General features: G+C 38.0%; 1 protein-coding gene across 4 annotated transcripts in view; it reads left to right on the forward strand.

The window, feature by feature from the left end:
• The window catches only part of F8 (coagulation factor VIII), a 110,639-nt gene continuing 90,357 nt past the window's right edge, over window positions 1-20,282 (forward strand). For 3 of the 4 annotated variants that reach the window (XM_074064187.1, XM_074064189.1, XM_074064190.1), the window contains exons 1-5: window positions 1-330; window positions 4,879-4,911; window positions 11,628-11,749; window positions 12,252-12,374; window positions 15,960-16,172. In XM_074064187.1, coding sequence (XP_073920288.1) covers window positions 185-330; window positions 4,879-4,911; window positions 11,628-11,749; window positions 12,252-12,374; window positions 15,960-16,172 — 637 coding nt within the window. In that variant the 5' untranslated portion in view covers window positions 1-184. The remainder of the gene's footprint in view (window positions 331-4,878; window positions 4,912-11,627; window positions 11,750-12,251; window positions 12,375-15,959; window positions 16,173-20,282) is intronic. The other variant, XM_074064188.1, reaches the window with a different exon arrangement.

Genomic DNA, 20,282 nt, shown 5'->3' on the forward strand with positions numbered 1-20,282 from the left:
AAAGGAAGCAGTTTTCACAACTGCTTAGTGTGAATGGTGCTGTCACAGTCAGCAAGTAATATTCACTAGAATACTCCACAGAATATTTAGGACTTTTCACTAAATCACAGAAAACTGACCTTTTTGCTCCTGAAAGTTAAAGATATTTTAGAGACGAGTTAATCGTTTTCTAGCGATAAGAGCCATGCAATTACAACTCTCCACCTGCTTCTTTCTGTGCCTTTTGCGATTCAGCTTCAGTGCTACCAGAAGGTACTACCTGGGTGCTGTGGAAATGTCCTGGGACTATATGCAAAGTGACCTGCTGGGTGAGCTGCACGTGGACACAAGGTAAAGATGTTCTCTAAATTCTGATCAGGTGCTAGCATTGTGAGAATGTGACTCTGGTTGGAGGAAGGTGCAAATGTGAGGCAAGGGATGCTTAGTTAAGCCCCCCCCCAATATTTCCAGTTATCATGTGAATGCATCTGTGTCATTAGCACAAATGCTACTTGCCATTTCCTTTCAGCGATCTGACCTAATAATTGATACTTTGTCCTGTCTTGCCGGTTGATTCTCTTTGTCACATGCTGCCACTCTGGAATCTAGAGAGTGAGGTAGAGAGAAGGTAAAGCACAAGGAGCATAAGAGAGAGAATGAAACTTCCGTTGGCCTACCCTGAACTTCCATAGAGAAAATTAAGGCAATGATATCTAATCTATATTACACATGAGTTTAGTTTCTAGTTCTCAGGTATGTGCATGGGTGTGGTTTTCTATAAGATTAGCTATGGGTTTGAAGCTTTTCATCTCGGGGGTCCTGGTGCATTTGAGGACATTATATTATTAATTATCCTTTTCAATATTATCTATGTGAGTTACATAACAGTCTCTATTCTGTGATTTTGTTAAACTGTTCTCTGTAGTTCTAGCTACTTTTTCATTCCTTGTGCTATCAATTCTCTCTCTTTTTCTCTTCCTCCCTTCCTTCCCCCTTCCTTTTCCCCCTCTCTCTGGCTCTCTCTTAAATATAATACTTCCAAGACCCTGAATTCAATCCCCAGCACCAAAAACAAACAAAAAGAGAACCATCTTTTTGTCTGATTTATCAGTTCTTTGTTTTTCTTTCTATTCTATCAGTTTCTGTTTTTACTTTAATTAATCCATACATTCATTTGCTTCATTTTGTTACTCTACTTTTCATTATTGAGTTGAATGATGAAATTATTTTATATTTTGTTTCCTTTTCTTTAAATGTGTATTAAACTTTAAACACAATACAAATATAATATTAATGTAAATGCTAAATGTAATCGCTTCATAAGTACTTTATAATCTTTTTTCTCTTTCTGTTTGGCTCCCCCAATCTCCTGCCCCTTCAGACCTACCTTCTTGCCCATCCCAACCAGGTTAACCCCAGGATGGCAATATATAGTCACATGCACACAAACACACAATAAAGGTTTTCTTGGTCATTATTTTACAAAAGTGGGATATTGGGCGGGAGGCATGGCTCAAGTGGTACAGTGCCTATATAGCAAGTGGGAGGCAATGAGTTCAAATCCCAGTACTGCCACTCATTAACACCTAGTAGAATTCTTTCCAAGTCAAAATGCATAGCTTTAAGTTATTCTTTTTAATATTTATATAATATTCCATGCTATAATTGTACATGGACAATACATTCATCTTATTATACTTGTTTGGCCTCTATATCTGATGTAATTATATATTGATGCATTTATTTATTTATTTACTAGGTGGTGCTGGAGGTGGAATCCAAGGCCTCCCCCCTCCTATATGAGTGATCTACCATGAATATACAGTCCTATTCCCAGTGCTTTTATTTGTATAGAACAGATTCTCAGGTGGTATCTTGCTAGAACAAAGGGAATGTTTTTGTTTTAATTTCCAAAAAAGCCAAAACTCTTCATACATCTCTACCATCAATGTATGAGATTGTTCTTCTCCACACTTACATCAGCAAAAGGTTTTATCTTATTTTTTAATTGCTAATCTTATAGGTGTAGAGTGATATTGCATCATTACTTTAATTTTCTGTATTTCTAATGAGATTGAGCATCTTTTAAAATGTTTATTGGCTATTGGATTTATCTACTGAATTTGACTTGTTGTATGGTTTGCCCATTTCTCTGTTGGAGCTTTCATTTTTCAATTATGAAAGCCCTTTTATAATTGCAAGTATAAAAATGTATATTGTGATTTTCCCCAAGATGTATTGTGTGTTAGGTGCCTTTGTTCATAACATTTTCCAAAAAAGCTTTAAATTTTTAGTCAACTATATATATATTTGTTTTCACATCATTAGAGTTGGTGATGGTGGTTTAAAATGTCTTCCAATCATTAAGGTTGTTTGTATATCCTCCCAGATTTTCTTGCAAGACTTTTACTGTTTTGCATTTTATATCTTGACTTCGATTTGTCTGTTAATTTTTTGTGTGTTAGCTTTAGTTCCATCCAAATCAATAGGCTATTGCAATGGTACCATTTATCAGTTGTCTTTGCACTGATTTGAATCAATGCATTCGTCATTTTAAATTCTTATATATTTCTATGTATTTGATCTACTATTATCGTGCTATGACATATCATATTGATGTGATCACAGTGAGCCTGTATCTAGGTGAAACAATCTTCACTGTTCTGTTTGTATCTTTCTAAGTATTCTTCAGTAGTTTATTCTTCCTCATGAAAAATGTTAAGATTGCTGGAGTTGTGGCTCAAGTGGTAGAGTATCTGCCTTGCAAGCACGAAGCACTGAGTTCAAACCCCAGTACTACCAAAAAAAAAAAGGGCCAAGCCCTGTTGTGACTCTTTTTATTTATTTATTTATTTTATTCATATGTGCATACAATGTTTGGGTCATTTCTCCCCCCTTCCCCCCACCCCTTCCTTACCCCCCCTTACCTCCCCAACCCCTAGCTACTAGGCAGAAACTATTTTGCCCTTATCTCTAGTTTTGTTGAAGAGAGAGTATAAGCAATAATAGGAAGGACCAAGGGTTTTTGCTGGTTGAGATAAGGATAGCTATACAGGGAGTTGACTCACATTAATTTCCTGTGCGTGTGTGTTACCTTCTAAGTTAATTCTTCTCGACATAACCTTTTCTCTAGTTCCTGGTCCCCTTCTCCTATTGGCCTCAGTCGCTTTAAAGTATCTGAATTAGTTTCTCTGCATTGAGGGCAACAAATGCTATCTAGTTTTTTAGGTGTCTTACCTATCCTCATAGCTCCCTTGTGTGCTCTCCCTTTATCATGTGATCAAAGTCCAATCCCCTTGTTGTGTTTACCCTTGATCTAAAGTCCACATATGAGGGAGAACATATGATTTTTGGTCTTTTAGGCCAGGCTAACCTCACTCAGAATAATGTTCTCCAGTTCCATCCATTTACCTGCGAATGATAACATTTCGTTCTTCTTCATGGCTGCATAAAATTCCATTGTGTATAGATACCACATTTTCTTGATCCATTCATCAGTGGTGGGGCATCTTGGCTGTTTCCATAACTTGGCTATTGTGAATAGTGCTGCAATAAACATGGGTGTGCAGGTGCCTCTGGAGTAACCTGTGTCACAGTCTTTTGGGTATATCCCCAAGAATGGTATTGCTGGATCATATGGTAGATCTATGTTTAGATTTTTAAGAAGCCTCCAAATTTTTTTCCAGAGTGGTTATACTAGTTTACATTCCCACCAGCAGTGTAAGAGGGTTCCTTTTTCCCCGCATCCTCGCCAACACCTGTTGTTGGTGGTGTTGCTAATGATGGTTTTTCTAACAGGGGTGAGGTGGAATCTTAGCGTGGTTTTAATTTGCATTTCCTTTATTGCTAGAGATGGTGAGCATTTTTTCATGTGTTTTTCTGGCCATTTGAATTTCTTCTTTTGAGAAAGTTCTGTTTAGTTCACGTGCCCATTTCTTTATTGGTTCATTAGTTTTGGGAGAATTTAGTTTTTTAAGTTCCCTATATATCCTGGTTATCAGTCCTTTGTCTGATGTGTAGCTGGCAAATATTTTCCCCCACTCTGTGGGTGTTCTCTTCAGTTTAGAGACCATTTCTTTTGTTGAGCAGAAGCTTTTTAGTTTTATGAAGTCCCATTTATCTATGCTATCTCTTAGTTGCTGTGCTGCTGGGGTTCTATTGAGAAAGTCCTTACCTATACCTATTACTCTTTCCTGTACCAACTTTAGAGTTTGTGGTCTGATATTAAGATCCTTGATCCATTTTGAGTTAATATTGGTATAGGGTGATATACATGGATCTAGTTTCAGTTTTTTGCAGACTGCTAACCAGTTTTCCCAGCAATTTTTGTTGAAGAGGCTGTCTTTTCTCCATCGTATATTTTTAGCTCCTTTGTCAAAGACAAGTTGGTTATAGTTGTGTGGCTTCATATCTGGGTCCTCTATTCTGTTCCACTGGTCTTCATGTCTGTTTTTGTGCCAGTACCATGCTGTTTTTATCGTTACTGCTTTGTAATGTAGTTTGAAGTCAGGTATTGTGATACCTCCTACATTGTTCTTTTGACTGAGTATTGCCTTGGCTATTCGTGGCCTCTTGTGTTTCCATATAAATTTAATGGTAGATTTTTCAATCTCTTTAATGAATGTCATTGGAATTTTGATGGGAATTGCATTAAACATGTAGATTACTTTGGGGAGTATCGACATTTTTACTATGTTGATTCTACCAATCCATGAGCATGGGAGATCTCTCCACTTTCTATAGTCTTCCTCAGTCTCTTTCTTCAGATGTTTATCCTGTTGTGACTCTTAACTGAATTTCATTAAGTTTATACATTATTAATGTGATAAATTTAAGTAATTTTATTTTATGAGTGTGTTACTGTTGTTAATAAAATAGTTTTCTCCTATTTTATCTTAGAGTTTATATGAATCATATCACCAGCAAAACAAGGTAAATTTTAGTTATTTTCCAGTATTTATAGCCTGTTACTTCATTTTCTTATCTGACTGAATTTATTAGAAACACAAGAAATGTTAAATAACAATGAAATCTGGGATTTCACTTGAACTAGTCAATATTTTTGTTATTTAGAATAACATTTTCTATTTTTTTGATAATTATCTTTGTTACTTCTATTCTACTTACATAAAATTTTTATTATAAATGACTTTTCAGCATCTAGCATCACCTGAATTGTCTTATTTAATATGTTAATGGATAGATTATGTTAATAGAGCTCGTGAGACTCAATGCCCTTACATTCTTGGAGTACAATTTACTGTTCATATAAATTATCATTAGTATGCGCTAATATTTCTTTAAATACTCTTATTATGTGGGATTGATCTATAGCTTCATTTCTTAGTTTCTTTTTTTGAGACAGGGTTTTGTTATTTATCCCAGGCTGGCCTGGAACTCACTATGTAGCCCAGGCTGGCCTCAAACTTGTGATCCTCCTGCCTCAGCCTCCCAAGTGCTGGAATTATAGGCATGAGCCATCATGCCCAGCTCAATAGCTTTATTATTTTTTTCCTATTATTGCATTTTGGTATTAATCCTTGGTTGGGTTTATCAGATAAATTGATGAGTATCCCATCTCATTGCACCCTTTTCTATTGCCAAGCACAACTCAGATAACATTAAAGGTAAACATTGCTGTTTAAAAGTTAGACAAGACTCATTTATAAACCTACTTGGTGCTAGTGACATTTACAATCTCTTCTCCAGAGTTTTTTATTTTGTTGCTACAGTGTTACATATAGCATTCTCTGATGTTTCTTTTGCTCCATGCTGTCTGTACTTACATATATTTTTTTCATATTTTTTTTTGGCAGTACTGGGGTTTGAACTTGGCCTCACACTTGCAAGGCAGGCACTATACCACTTGAACCACTCCACCAGCCCTTTTTTGTGTTGGGTTTTTTTAGATAGGTTCTCTCAAACTATTTGCCTGGGCTGGCTTTGAACCCTGATCCTCCTGATCTCTGCCTCCTCAGTAGCTAGGACTACAGGTGTGAGCCACCAACACTATACTTTATTTATCTTTTTTGCTGTGAATAAGTTGCCAGAGATTTGTCTATTTTGTTGTTGGTAGTGGTCTTTCAAAAGAATGTGTGTTTGATTTTGAGTTTGTTTTTCCAAGTTATTTAAAAATATTTAATTACTTTTAGATTTAATATTTACCTCTTCTTAGTTTCTTTTGGCTTATTTTGTTGTGTTTTTCCCAATACCTAGGAGTTTCTCTTTTTATTTTTTGTTTTTATGTATCCCATAACTTTTGATATAAAGGGTTTTCTCTTTATTTTTACTGAGCATAAAAAACCTATTGATTCATTAACTGTGATGTCTTATTAGTATGCAGCTGTTCATGGTTCACACATTAATTTCTTAATATGTTCGCTCTTTACATAAGAAACCTCACTGCTCATCATTGGACAAAATAAAACATTCATTCCTTTTTTGACTGGATGATACTCTACTTATGTGTTGATGGACATTTTGGCTATTCTGAATAATATCCTTTGGAGCACAAAGCTTTTCATGTTGATGAAGACTAATTTATCTCCCCCCTCCCAGAGTTGCTTGTGTTTTTGATGTCTTATATAAGAAATCTAAGTCAAAGATTTTTGATGAGCTGGGTGCCAGTGGCTCACGCCTGTAGAGATCAGGAGGATCATGGTTTGAAGCCAACCTGGGCAAATAGTTTGTTAGCCCAATCTCGAAAATACCCAGCACAAAATAGGGCTGACAGAGTGGTGCAAGTGGTAGAGCTCCTGCCTAGTAAGTGTGAGGCCCTGAGTTCAAACCCCAGTACCACAAAAAAAGTTTATGTACATTTTCTTCTAAGAATTTTATGTTTTTAGCTCCTACATTAAGGTCTTTGAGTTAATTTTTGTGTATGGTGTGAAGTAGGGATCCAGGTTCATTCCATAGTCACTATAGCCTGTGGTTAAGTGCTTTGAGTTAAGTTTTGTGTGTGGTGTGAAATAGGGATCCAGGTTCATTCCATAGTCACTATAGCCTGCGGTTAAGTGCTGTTAATGACCATAAAGTAGAGTTCCAGATAGTCAGAAGCCTGGTTAACTTTGGTCTTGTTAATATTGAAATAATTATACTGTGTATACTGTGCTTCGTATTGTAGTGTAAATCAAGCAGCCTGAGGCATAATGGGTAATGTAAAATTGAATTTAACGAATTAAATAATTCACAGCTTACTTAGCTTTCTGTTGTGTAGAAAGTCACATGTATTTACCAGGAAAAAGTTAATAGAATTTTTATTTTAATGATACCATTTTATAATCTAGATTATTTTGATAACGATTAACAGGATAAGCTGACTCTGAGCACATCCTGACAGCCCCTGCCAAGGTTTGAAATAAACAGCTGAGGAAATTGAGTTTTATATTATCTGTTCCTGCAGCTGCTCAGCTTCTTCTAAGAAAGGGTCAGGGAATATAATAGGTTTTCCGATTGGTTTTAGATAAAATGTAGAAGAACAGTTCATGTCAGGGACAATTATTGCCAAATACATTTGGCAGGATTTATATATCAAATTCCAAGGGAAATACACAAACAAAGCCCCAGAAAAGCTAGGAAGGAGCAAAATCTGTAAACCCTGGAACATTTTGTCACTTACCGTGCAGATTACCCTGACAGTGAGGCAGACAAATAAATCACATTATTTATGCTGCAGGGAAAATACTTCAATGGAGAAAGTTTCAGGCTGGAGAGCTGTATATTGTCCTGTATAAGCTCATGTTAGAACTGAACCACACACTTGGATAATGCTGATGCTCTTAGGAATGTCTAATAAGTCCTGTTGAATAGAGAGGCCTGCCCTCATGCTCGACTAGAACCAAGGCCTTCTGTTCCTCTGTCTTGCAATCTTGTTTCTCTATCTAATTTGCTTTCACTTTTTCCTCAAAGGAGGAAAAAGTATTTTTTTTGCAGCACTGGAGCTTGAACTCAGGACCTACACCTTGAGCCACTTCTCCAGCCCTTTTTTTGTGAAGGGTTTTTTTCAGGGTAGGGTCTCGTGAACTATTTGCCTGGGTTGCTTCGAATCGCAGTCCTCCTGATCTCTGCCTCCTGAGTAGCTAGGATTGTAGGCATAAGCCACCAGCACCTGACAGGAAAAAGTATTTCTGTGTGCTCTTGCTCTTGATCCTGTTCCCTCTGCTCTTTCATGATCTTGTTCTAGAAAACATTCTCTGTGTATCTTCCATCTTCATTTTAGTCAGAAATGTTTGAAGCAAAAGCAGTGTTGTTAGCTTATGTCAAGATAATATCTGTAGACATGGGTCTTACCAAAAACTAATGAAAACTTTGGAGAAAGTTTGTACTGTAGACTCAGTAGAACAAAGATGAAATGGAAAAAGGGGAAGGGCAATAAACTAGGGATGCATTGATGAATGTGGAAATTTTTAGAGATGAATAACATTAGGGTACATTTAAATATGAAATAATGCCCACGGCCTAGAAGTAGACTGAGATGGAGATTAATGTGCAGGAATTTTATTTGAAGTGTCCTGTGTATCCATACCTGGGGAAGCTGAGGTGGGCAGAGGAGAGAAGTGGGTGAAGGAACAGGCTCTGGTACAGCCTCAGTTGACCCTGGGAGGAGTTCTGAAGGGTAAAGTAGGGTCAGCATGGCTAGGCCTCTATATCCTTGCAGTGATCAATCATTAAGTGCTGTGGATCTTGGGACAGGGCTACCAGGGAAGGTGTAAAGTCTTCCCTGGGAAAAGGTGGTTCCAGTTGCTGGGGGATGGGGGAGAAAGGTCTCTGCATCAATTGAGGCAGTACTCACAGAAACCTCAGCTGAAGGCCTTCTGTCTTTTGGTGGCTGGGGACTCAGTCTTTCTTGGGTCACCATCTGTGTCTCTATGACAGTTCTCCTTATCCTCGGGCTGTTCATGTCAGCACTGACATTCTAAGGGCAGATGAACATTCCTTTCAGCCACCCACCAAGCAACATTCTCCTACCTCCTCTCCTTCTCTCCCTTCTTGATCATGCTATGAGGGAGGGAAGGAAGAACACTCCTTTTCTGGTCTGCTGGTCCTTTGGCATGAGTTAGCCCCCAGTACCCAGGTGGCCACCATAGTCTCTAATTGGACACTTGGTTTTTTTGCTGCATGGAACTTTGAAACCACCTGGCTCACAGTTGCAAGGACAAGAGGCACAAACTCCCTAGTTGGGTCACTCGAAGTGGTGGGGCATCCATGTATTTTTCTTACTGAGGACAGAGAAACATGAACATATAACCCATGGAAGCTATCCCTCTATCTTCACAAAGACCTGCTTCCAAACTGGGCCTTTACCTGTCCCCTTAACAAATTCTGGACAGGGCAGAATGGAACATACCCAGTGGATGCCATGGTTAGGAGCCCACTCCTGCGTCTTTTGTTATACAGTGGTCTCCTGTGTGACATGATGTTAGACAAGATCCCACATCAGTAAATCAAATTCTCTATAAGACCTCAGATAGAACTTATGGATGAGGCCCTGAAGATAAAAAAAAGGCTAACCTTTGCATACCTAGATTATGTGTCTATTTCTATCGGAATGAAATACTGTCCTTTCTTTTGATGGGAAGGACCCAATGCAATCATCTTGCTATGGAGAAGCTGATTGGTCTCTATGATGGGCAGTGCCATATTGGGAACTTGGCATTGGTATCTATTACTCACAGATTGGAGGCAGTTGGCAACAGTAGACAGGTCAGTCTTAGTGGGAATCCATGCTTTTGGATCCAACTATAAATTGTCTGTCTGCCACTGTAGCCACTGAGCTTACATTTTACCAGAACTAGGATGGCCTGTGCAGAGGTTAGCCAATGTTAATTTCTAGTCATGTTATCTATATTGCTGCTTTGTGATTCTTCCACAGTGGAGTCTTTCTGGTGGCCTTAACAAATAGTTTAAAGACCTTTCTGCTATGGAACAACTCACTAATATGCCTCTACCCCAGATATCCTTGTATCTCATCTTCTAGTCCTTTCCTTCTAGGCCCCTGACCAGAAAGCAAAGGCATTTGCTACTACCCATTAATCTTATATATTTGAATGCTGTGCTAAAATTTGGCACATTGAGGGGTTTTCCTCCACCACTGTATATTAAAGCTACTCCTGAATGGGTCTATGGTATATAGCATCAGTCAATTTTTGTCTTGCACTAGCATATGAAGATGACCCAAATATAAATAAAGGTCAGGGGTTGTTTTCTCCCCAAAAATAGGTCATCAGGGATCTCCCTCAGGCCTTGAGTGCGATCTGAGGTATAGGTAGCAGTGCAGTAAGAGTGGATAAGATCAGCTCCTGGCAACCTGATTATGCAGCCAGCTTAGCAATCAGGGCCATGGTGATCCCTACGCATTCCTCTGCAAATCAACCCTATTTACTGGAAGAGCTTCCTTATCAGTATACTGGCCCCTGGCCCTCAGCCAGTACAGAAAGTCATTTGTCATGGCCCTCAGTTGGCAGAACTGCTCCTGAGGCCACTTGCTTTCTCGGGTGTCCTGGAAACTCTGGAATGGGGAGAAATGTAGGGCTACATGAGGGAATGGGAAGGTGAGAATGAGGTCAGCTCCACTTTGCCCCACTCAGTCAGCAAAAACGATGTACAGTTTCAAGGAGCTTTTTCCAGCCACTCAGTCCACTGCTGCTAGATCTTACAAAGGGGTGTTAAGGCCTTCCTCTGTAACTGGATTGTACTTCCAACAGCTTTTGCTTTTGTGAATGGAGGCTAACCTGCTCAACTGCTCACCTTTTGAGAGATCCCTTCTAGATGTCACCTTGCTTAAGAGGAAATCTGCCTCACTCCCTCGGTTAATCCCTTCTGCCTCAACTTTGACATCATCTGGGAGCCCAGAGCCTCCCTCTGCAAGTGGCCATCTGTTGTGTATGTCTGTGCCTGTCTCTCTCCTTTGGACTAGTCCCTGCAGTCCTGTTGCACGTGACCCCCACAAGCACATGTGGCTGAGGCTGCTCTGTCTGCAATCTGATGCACCTTTATTTTTCACTGCAGTAGTTGAAGCATAACGTCTCTGGATCGCACTAGGGCGCAAACCCGGGGACCTGCTGGACGGTTCTGCCATGTTGTTGCTTAGGTGTATTTTCCTGCACTTACGATATTGTCTTCATAGGATGGCTGGAGGGTGACTGCAGACCTCACCAAGAATGTCTTATAACCAACCTCACACCCACCTATTCCATGTAAAGTACTTGGTGCATTTAAGTTTTCAGTACTTCTAAGCAGGCCTCTGCCAATCATGTCTGCCGAGCTCTTACGGCACTGTATCCACAAATTTATAGCTGGCAGTGAATTGTCTGAGAGCAAATAAGACACAAAATATCTCCAGCTGGCATTGCTCAAATATTCACAACTTCTGTGCTTTGTTAGATGATTGTATAGCTTCCAAAACATACAAATAGGACATTTATTGTTTGCTTTTCCTGTTTTTTTGTTTTGCATACAAGAAGTTAATTGGGGGATCCTTAGGAGCAACGTCTTAGGGAAGTGAAAAAACAGGATTGGGATGAAGGATTCCTGTACAACTTCTAATTTGTACTGTAAACAGTAGAGGAGAGTGGGTTGAAAGTTAGTTTTTGAAGTGGATTCAAAGAAAGATCCACCAAAATGAATGACTTTTTCCTTTCTTCACACAGATTTCCTCCTATAAAGTCAAGATCTGTTCCATTCAACACCTCTGTCATGTACAAAAAGACTGTGTTTGTAGAGTTCACAGATCATCTTTTCAACATTGCTAAGCCCAGGCCACCCTGGATGGGTAATGAAAACAATATCAAATGCTAATTATGATATTTGGTATCTTATTTCCTAGCAAGGATTCACAATCTTGGGACTGCAGTTAAAGAGGGTTAGTGTACCTCAGAGGTTGGTCCTGGATTTATTTCCTGTTCAATCTTTAATCCCTAGGTGATCCTATCCAGTTTTATAGCTTTAAAATATCATTTATATGCTAATAACTCGTTATCTTCAGTTTAGATCTCTACCCTGAACATCAACTGCTTACCTCAACTTAGAGTCAAATAAGCATGTAACAAGATGCTAAGATGGAACATTTCCTGAGTTGTTATTATTGTTATTATTATTACTATTATTGTTATGCAGTGCTAGAGATGGATTTTAGGGAGTGTTTTTGGTATGTCTGATACCCCATGAGGTGGAAAGTCTGTTACTCATGTTAAGCTACGACAAGGGAGGATTCAAGAGAGTTTTGTGGAGTACCACCCTCCAAGTAACCTTTCAGGGACATCTCATTCTTACAGGTCTACTGGGTCCTACAATCCGGGCTGAGGTTTATGACACTGTGGTAATTACACTTAAGAACATGGCTTCTCATCCTGTCAGTCTTCAAGCTGTTGGTGTATCCTACTGGAAAGTTTCTGAGGGTAAGTCAAAAGCCCTTCTATTGTCCTGGCATCCTAGGGATAGAAATGGTGAGATGCAAGTGCTTGGTGATGATGGGTATCTTACCCCAGTTGGGGTTACTATAATAAAATACCTGACTGGACACTTGATAAAGCAGAATGTTTATTTAGTTCATAGTTCTGAGCATGGCCCCAGTATCAGCTTTTGGTGAGAGCCAATGGCAGACAGTATCACAAGCCACCGTGAACTAAAACCTCTGAAACCATGAGCCAAAATTAACTTTTCCTCTTTTTAAGTTAATAGCAGAAATCTGACTTATACACCTTTATTTTTAAAGATTCCACCATTCTAAATACCATTACATTGAGCACTAAGCCTCCAGCACAAAAACCTTTGATAGCCAGGCATGAGTGGCTCACGCCTGTAATCCTAGCTATTTGGGAGGCTAAGATCAGGAGGGTCACAGTTGGAAGCCAACCTGGGAAAATAGTTCTTGAGACCCCATCTCCAAAAATAATCAGAGCAAAATGGACTGGATGTGTGGCTGAAGCAGTAGAGCACTTATTTTTTAAGTGTGAAGTCTTGAGTTCAAACTTCAGACCTATCAAAAAAAAAACTTGGAGAGACAAACTATAACAGTAGTATGCTTAGAGTTGTATAATTTTTTTAATATAAACTTACTGAAAGTTAATGACAACAACAACAATCACTAATATGCATTGAGTTCAAGGTTGTATAGTAGTAAGTAGTGGAAACAGGCTCATAACCTTGGCCTATTAACTCCAGAACTTCTGTTCTGCAGCATTGTACTGTAGCACAAGGGTATATGTAGATAATGTTGAGTTTTGCTCATGTAACTAAAAACTTCAATGGTGACAACTGATATCCTCAGCATCGTGATTGTTTTCCCCAGCATCTCAGCTCTGCATTGCTTATTTTGGGTTTCATTCTTAGGCAGAGTTTTCTAACATAATGGCAGAGGTAGCCACTGAAAGCTCACAGCTTGCCTTGTTCATACAGATAGTGACCCAGGAGTGAGAGGGAAGCTTCTTTTCCAGTATTTCTTGATGTTGAGTGAGGTGAAAGACTAAGAAAGGGAAGGGAACATCAGTCTTACTTAATCAAGCCCAGAAAAGTATACTGTCCCAGAAGAGAGATTCACTTATCAAAAGGAAGAGGAAAGGAAATATATGTCACACATTCACAAATAAGCCTCTATAACGAAGTCCTGAGAAAGGCAAGAATTTGGGCAGCAGAAAGATAGACATGGGTATTTACTTGGCACATAGGCCAGATATATGACAAAATCAAGATCCTTTTGGTTCATGGATTTCCTGTGGCCTCCAAACTGCAATATTCCAGGAGAAGCATCTAATCCAACAAGCAAACATTAGCCATAGAGTCTATACTGCACAGTTCAATATGGTAGCAATGAGCCACTTGTGACTATCAAGCAGTTGAAATGTGGTGAATCCTACCTGAGACACACTGTAAAATACACACTGGATTGCAAAGGCTTGGTACAACAAAGGATGTAAAATATCTTGCTTATTGTTTGAGTACATGTTGAAATTTTGATATTTTGGATACATTAGATTAAATAAGATACATTGTTAACATAACTTCAGTGATTTCCTTTCACTTAATGTGCCTGCTAGAAAATTTTAACTTGCACATGTGCTCATATTATATTTCTATCGTATGGTGCTCCTCTATACATTTAAAATGTCTTTTATCATATACTGAAGCTGCTACTTCTGATGAAGTGGTTCATCTCAGATCTGGCTAGCCAAGGTCTTCCATCCAAGGAAAAGTATTTTAAACTATTCATTGAAAGGAAGCATCTCAACACTTCTAGGCTGAGTCACTTACACTAAAGTTCCTCAACGACTTTCATTGGGTGCAGAGACTGCATAGGACAGTCAGAATGGACTATAATGGAGTATGACCCATTGTGGTACACATACTCTCTCTTCAATGTGTCCTTGTCAAGGGAGTCATTTTAGAGGCCTAGTAGAAGATAATTTCATGAAATTATAAACATTGCTGTTTTATTCTAGGTCCCAAAGTTTGATTAGGTCCTCTGTTCTCCCTTGCAGAGCCAGGCCAAGATCAAGAAAGTCATTAATAAATTGAATACATGTTCCATATTGTATAGCCTAACTGTACTTACATGTTGACTAAGTTGTTATTCTGAAATGGAAAGCCCTTAATTTTCTGTGCTGCTCTCATGAAGACAGGTGAAACCTAGGTTTGGGGAGGGTGAAAGGAGGGGAGCAAGCAGGAGGAAAGGTCATCCCAACTTGTGGCTGGACACTAGCAGGCTACTTCTATGAGGCCTATACACTTGAGCCTCCAGACCAACATAGGGAAATATTTGGGAGGCCAGAGTTCCTCTGATTTTGCAGTTGGAACTGAGCAAAGGTGACCGTTTTACACCCTAAGCCTGGGCTACATAGTGATCCCATCTTTTTTTTTGTAGAAAATTTATTTTAAAAAAAATTAAGTCACCAATAATTCTATCACTGGGAAGAGAATAATTGTTAACATAGTGGTATGTTTCAACATTTTTCTTTTTTCATTTTTCTTTTATTATTCATATGTGCATACAAGGCTTGGTTCATTTCTGCCCCCTGCCCCCACCCCCTCCCTTACCACCCACTCCCCACCTCCCTCTCCCCCCCTCAATACCCAGCAGAAACTATTTTGCCCTTATTTCTAATTTTGTTGTAAAGTAGAAAGTTTGTTTAGTTTTTTAATCTATCTAGACTGTTTGACTCATGAACATAGAGACTTGTTGATCTTTATATTCTAAGCTTGTACCTGAACCTGATAAAGAATAGGAACTCAGTAAATATTTGTTGAACAAATGAGTGAATGTTTCTACGTTATATTATAATTATATCTCTATATTTCTGTATCCCCCATTAAGTATAGTCTTGGCCCTCTAGGGAAGAACCAAGTTAAAACATTTTAAATCTCTTTATCTCATTCCTGCCTGACCCTCGTGAGTGCCTATCAAAGTATGTATCTACTGCTTATTTGTTGTTGAATTGACATAAGGGAAAAAGATGTAAGAATAGAGGCAAATGTAGATCTCAACAAGAACCTAGTTTTCACTGCTTATGCTAGGATTCTGCTCTTCCTCATTTATTTATCTATTATTTCTTCCTCATTTATAGTTGTTGCTTGTTAGTCTTTCAAATTAAGTTACAGAAAGTCTATTTCTTCTTTTTAATTTTTAAAGTAATTTTTATTAATAAATGATAATTATATATGTTTTTAGGGTACAGTATGATGTTTTGATACATTCATACATTGTGTTTTTAAGTTAAAAGTATTTTAAGTGACACATAAAATATAAAAAGTTCTATACATTAATGGGGTAACATATAATGTTTCAATACATGTATCCATTGTATAATGTTTAAATCAGGTTAAGCACATTTATCTCCTTGAACATTTATGATTTCTTTCTGGTAAAAACTTTAAAAATCCTGGAAGTCTATTTCTTATGTAGACTCCATTGATAAAAATAAACTTAGTATGTTTCTTTAAGTGCATAATGGGCATAGAAAGAACAATTTTATCCCTTCTTGTTTTAGGAGCTGAATATGATGATCAAACAAGCCAAAAGGAGAAAGAAGATGATAAAGTCTTCCCCGGTGAGAGCCATACCTATGTCTGGCAGGTCCTGAAAGAGAATGGTCCAATGGCCTCTGACCCACCATGTCTCACCTATTCATATCTTTCTCGTGTGGATCTGGTGAAAGACCTGAATTCAGGCCTCATTGGAGCTCTACTGGTATGTAGAGAAGGTAAGTATAAGAAAGGGTTGGATTGAGGTATAGTAGACAGAGGAGTACAAACAGCTGAATCTGTTGATAAGTGAGCATTTGTGTTCTTTCCCCTGAAAAAAGCTCTCCCCTAGCATCATGCCCATGGAAAGGAAAATAGTCCAGTTTCTGAGAGGAGCAGATATCTACCTTTTGTAACCCCAATAAATTCTAAGCTGGGTTCCAGAACAGCCAAGATCCAGAATTAGAATTACCCTTTTCTACTTCAAAGCCATGGGCTATCTCAGTAGTGTTTTTAATCTCCTTTTCCTCTTGCAAATTTTGATCTAGATTCCTTGAAAGCTTCATGGAAGTAACCACATCCAAGTGTGTGATCAGTGGCATATAGACTAGTTCAAGTTGTTAGTTTGTTATTTGTCAGCCAAGAGTATACATCAATCTGAGAAAAGTAAGCATTTATTTATATTGATAGCTTGTTATTCTAAAATAATCCAAATTTATTCAAGTTTGCTTTAATATATAGTTTCATAGCATAAGCTGAATTAGGGAAGTAAACTAATTTGATTTTAATCCTATTTTTTGGGACAGTACTAGATTTAAACCCAGGCCCTTATGCTTTCTACACAGACACCCTGCCACTTGAGCCATTCCACAAGCCCTATTTTTTGTGCAGTCATTGATGGGCTATACCTGGGGCATCCTTAATTAGTAAAGTGGAGTTGTTCTCATGCCTTGTGTTTTTGTGTTTCAAGATAGGGTCTCATGAACTGTTTGCCAAGTCTGGCCTCAAACCTCAATCCTCCTGATCTCTGTCTCCTAAGTTGCTAGGATTATAGACCTGAGCCACTGGCACCCGGCTTTAATACTATTTTATGGCTAAATTATCTTCACTGGAACTTTTTCCTTTTTTCTAGTGACCTATTGCTGGATAACTTTCCCACAGTTTAGTGACCTAAAACAATAATTTTTAATCTTTCATAGATTTGTGAGTCTCATGGAGCTCAGAAGTGTCTTGTCTAAGGGTGTCTCACAAGGCTGTACAAACAGTGGCCAGAGCTGACATCATTCCAAAGGTGACTTTATTCATATGTCTGGTACATGGACTTGACAGGCTCAAGTACTTTACTTTCTCTTCACATATCTTCATCTTAGGTAATACAGCCAGAGCTTTTTTTTGTGGCAGAGATAGAACTCAGGACCTTGTGCTTGTATGCCTGGCTGGTCTAGACCACTATATTATTTATGCTATCATAGCTGGGATAACAGGCACACACCACCATGCCCACCTTTTTTTTAATGGTTGAGATAGGGTCTCGAAAACTTTTTTGACCAGACAATTTGATGGGGACCTCTTCATGGTGCTGGAACAGCTGGCTATCCACATGCAAAATAATGAAATTGGGCCTTTCACACCATATACAAAATTTAACTCAAAATGGATTAAAGACCATATATGTAAAACTGTAAAAATTCTTTTATTTTTACTTCATTTAGTTAATTTTTTTATGGTACTGGGGTTTGAACTCAGGGCCTCACACTTGCTATGCAGGTGTTTTTACCACTTGAGCCACTCTGTCAGTCCTAAAAATTCTTTTAAAAATACAGGTATAGTTCTATAACATTTGATTTGGTAATGTTTTCTTAGATGGTACACCAGACTTTTGAGATTCAAAGTATAACATCAAGAAAGCAAAAAGGGAACTGGGTGTGATGGCCCATGTCTATAATCCCAGCTATTTGGGAGGTGGAGATCAGGAAGATCACTTTGGTGATTCAGAGATCAGTTCAAGGTCAGCCCAGGTAAAAAAGCTAATGAGACTCCTTTTCAACAAACCAACTTGGTATGGTGGTACATGCCTATAATCCTAGCTATGCAGAAGGTGTATGTAGGAGGATCACTGTCCAAAGCCAACCCAGGCAAAAGGTGTGAGACCCTGTCTGAGAAGTTACTAAAATCCAAAGGGCTGGGACATGACTTGTGGAAGATTCCTTGCCTAGCAAGTACAGGGGCCTGAGATCAAATCCCACTCAGAAGTGCCAAAACAAAAGGTAACTTTCAGAATGACAGAAAATATTTGCAAATCATATTTGATAAGTGACAAATCTGAAATATATAAATAAATCTTATAATTCAATAATAAAGGATAAATAATCCAATTTTTAAATTCAAAGAAAATATACAAAGGGCCAACAAACACATGAATAGCCCAATATCATTAGCTATTAAGGAAAGACAAATAAAACTGGGCGCTGGTGACTTAAACCTATAATCCTAGCTACTCAGGAGGCAGAGATCAGGAGGATTGCAGTTCAAAGCCAGCCCAGGCAAATAGTTCGCAAGACCCTGTCTTGAAAAAAACCCATCACAAAAAAGGACTGGTGCAGTGGCTCAAGTAGTAGAGTGCCTGCCTAGCAAGTGTGAGGTTCAAACTCCAGTGTCACTGGAGAGAGAGAGAGACCACTTCACATCCACTGGTATGGTTATAATATTAAAAATAAGGAATTGCAAATATTAAGGTGTTTTCAAAAACTGTTTGGCAGGTCCTCAAAATTTTAAACACAGAATTACAATATGACCTAACAATTCCTAGGTATAGACTCCAAAGAACTGAAAACAGGTATTCAAACAAAAACAGGTAGATGACGAATGCCTGTAGCAGAACTATTCACAGTAGATAACAGGTGGAAACAACCCAAATGCCCATCAACTAATGAGTATATAAATCAAAATCAAAATAAAGAAAGAACACTGTCCCATTTACAGACAACATAATTGGCTATACAGAAAATCTGACGGAGCTTTTTTTTTTTTTGAAATCTTCCCATAACTAATGATTGAGTTTAACAAAGTTGCAGGCTACAAGGTCAACACACAAAAGTCAGTTGTATTCTGTCTACTGTCAAAAATAATTGGAAACATTTTTTAAAAGACTAATGTTTCTAATTACTACAAAAATTGCAAACATAGGTATTTATCTAACAAAACATTCACATTACTTGTATAGTGAAGATTACAAAGTGCGATGAAATAAATCAAAGATCTAAAGTAGATCATGGATTCAATGGATTCAACATAGTAATGACATCTATTATTCCCAATATACAGATTTAATGCAAAACCAATCAAAATGCAATCATGAGACTGGGAGCATGGCTCAAGTGGTAATGCATTTTCCAGATAGGCATGAGGCTCTGGATACCATCCCCAATACCACACATACACACATACACACACACACAAATCCAAGCATGACTTTTTTTTCCTCAGTGTAGACAAGCTGATTCTAAAATTTTTATTGAAAAGCAATGCTACTAGATTAGCCAAGCATATTTTGCAAAAGAAGTGTAGAGTTGAAGGAATCACCCTAAGCTTTTTTTACTTACTACCCAGCTATAGTATTATGACACACTGATTAATAGAACAGGCCCATATGTCAATGAAACAGAATCCACACAACTGATTTGCTGCAAAAACAATTCAATGGAGGAACAGTAGTTTCTTCAACAAATCATGTTGAAATAGTTGTATGTTTATATGCAAAAAATGAATCTTTAATGTCAATCATATTCTTTACACAAATATTAACTCAAAATGGATTTTAGATCTAAAATGTAGTCATTAAAACTTAAGGAAACATAGCAGAAAATCTTTATAACCTGGGTAACCACAGGAGAAGGGTTCTGAAAAGACACCAAAAAATAATCCATAAAAAATTGGTAAATTATATTTTATCAAAATGAATAACTTTTGCTTTGTGAGAGATACTGTTAAGAGAATGAAAAATAAGGCTACAGACTGGGAGAAAATAGTCACAAGAGTCACCTGAAGAATAGAGTTGTTATTCAGGGAGTTTGTACAGTGTCCTTGAAAGAAATGGTGTTAACTTTGCAGCTGTCTTTATCTGTGTCTCTTCTCCTAGCCTAAAGAGTAGCAACACATATTTTGTTACTTTCTTATCCCAAGTTATGTTTCTTTCTAAGTATGAAAGAATGGAGAGGGAAAAAATGGGGAATGTCATAAACAAAAATATTCCTATTCAAAATAAGTCTACAAACAGAACTTCTCAATCAAGCAAAAAAAAAAAAATCCACTGCTAATAAAGACAGCCAACAAAGTCAACTAAAGGATAA

This window comes from Castor canadensis, chromosome X (assembly GCF_047511655.1).
Source record: "Castor canadensis chromosome X, mCasCan1.hap1v2, whole genome shotgun sequence".
Taxonomy (NCBI): domain Eukaryota; kingdom Metazoa; phylum Chordata; class Mammalia; order Rodentia; family Castoridae; genus Castor; species Castor canadensis.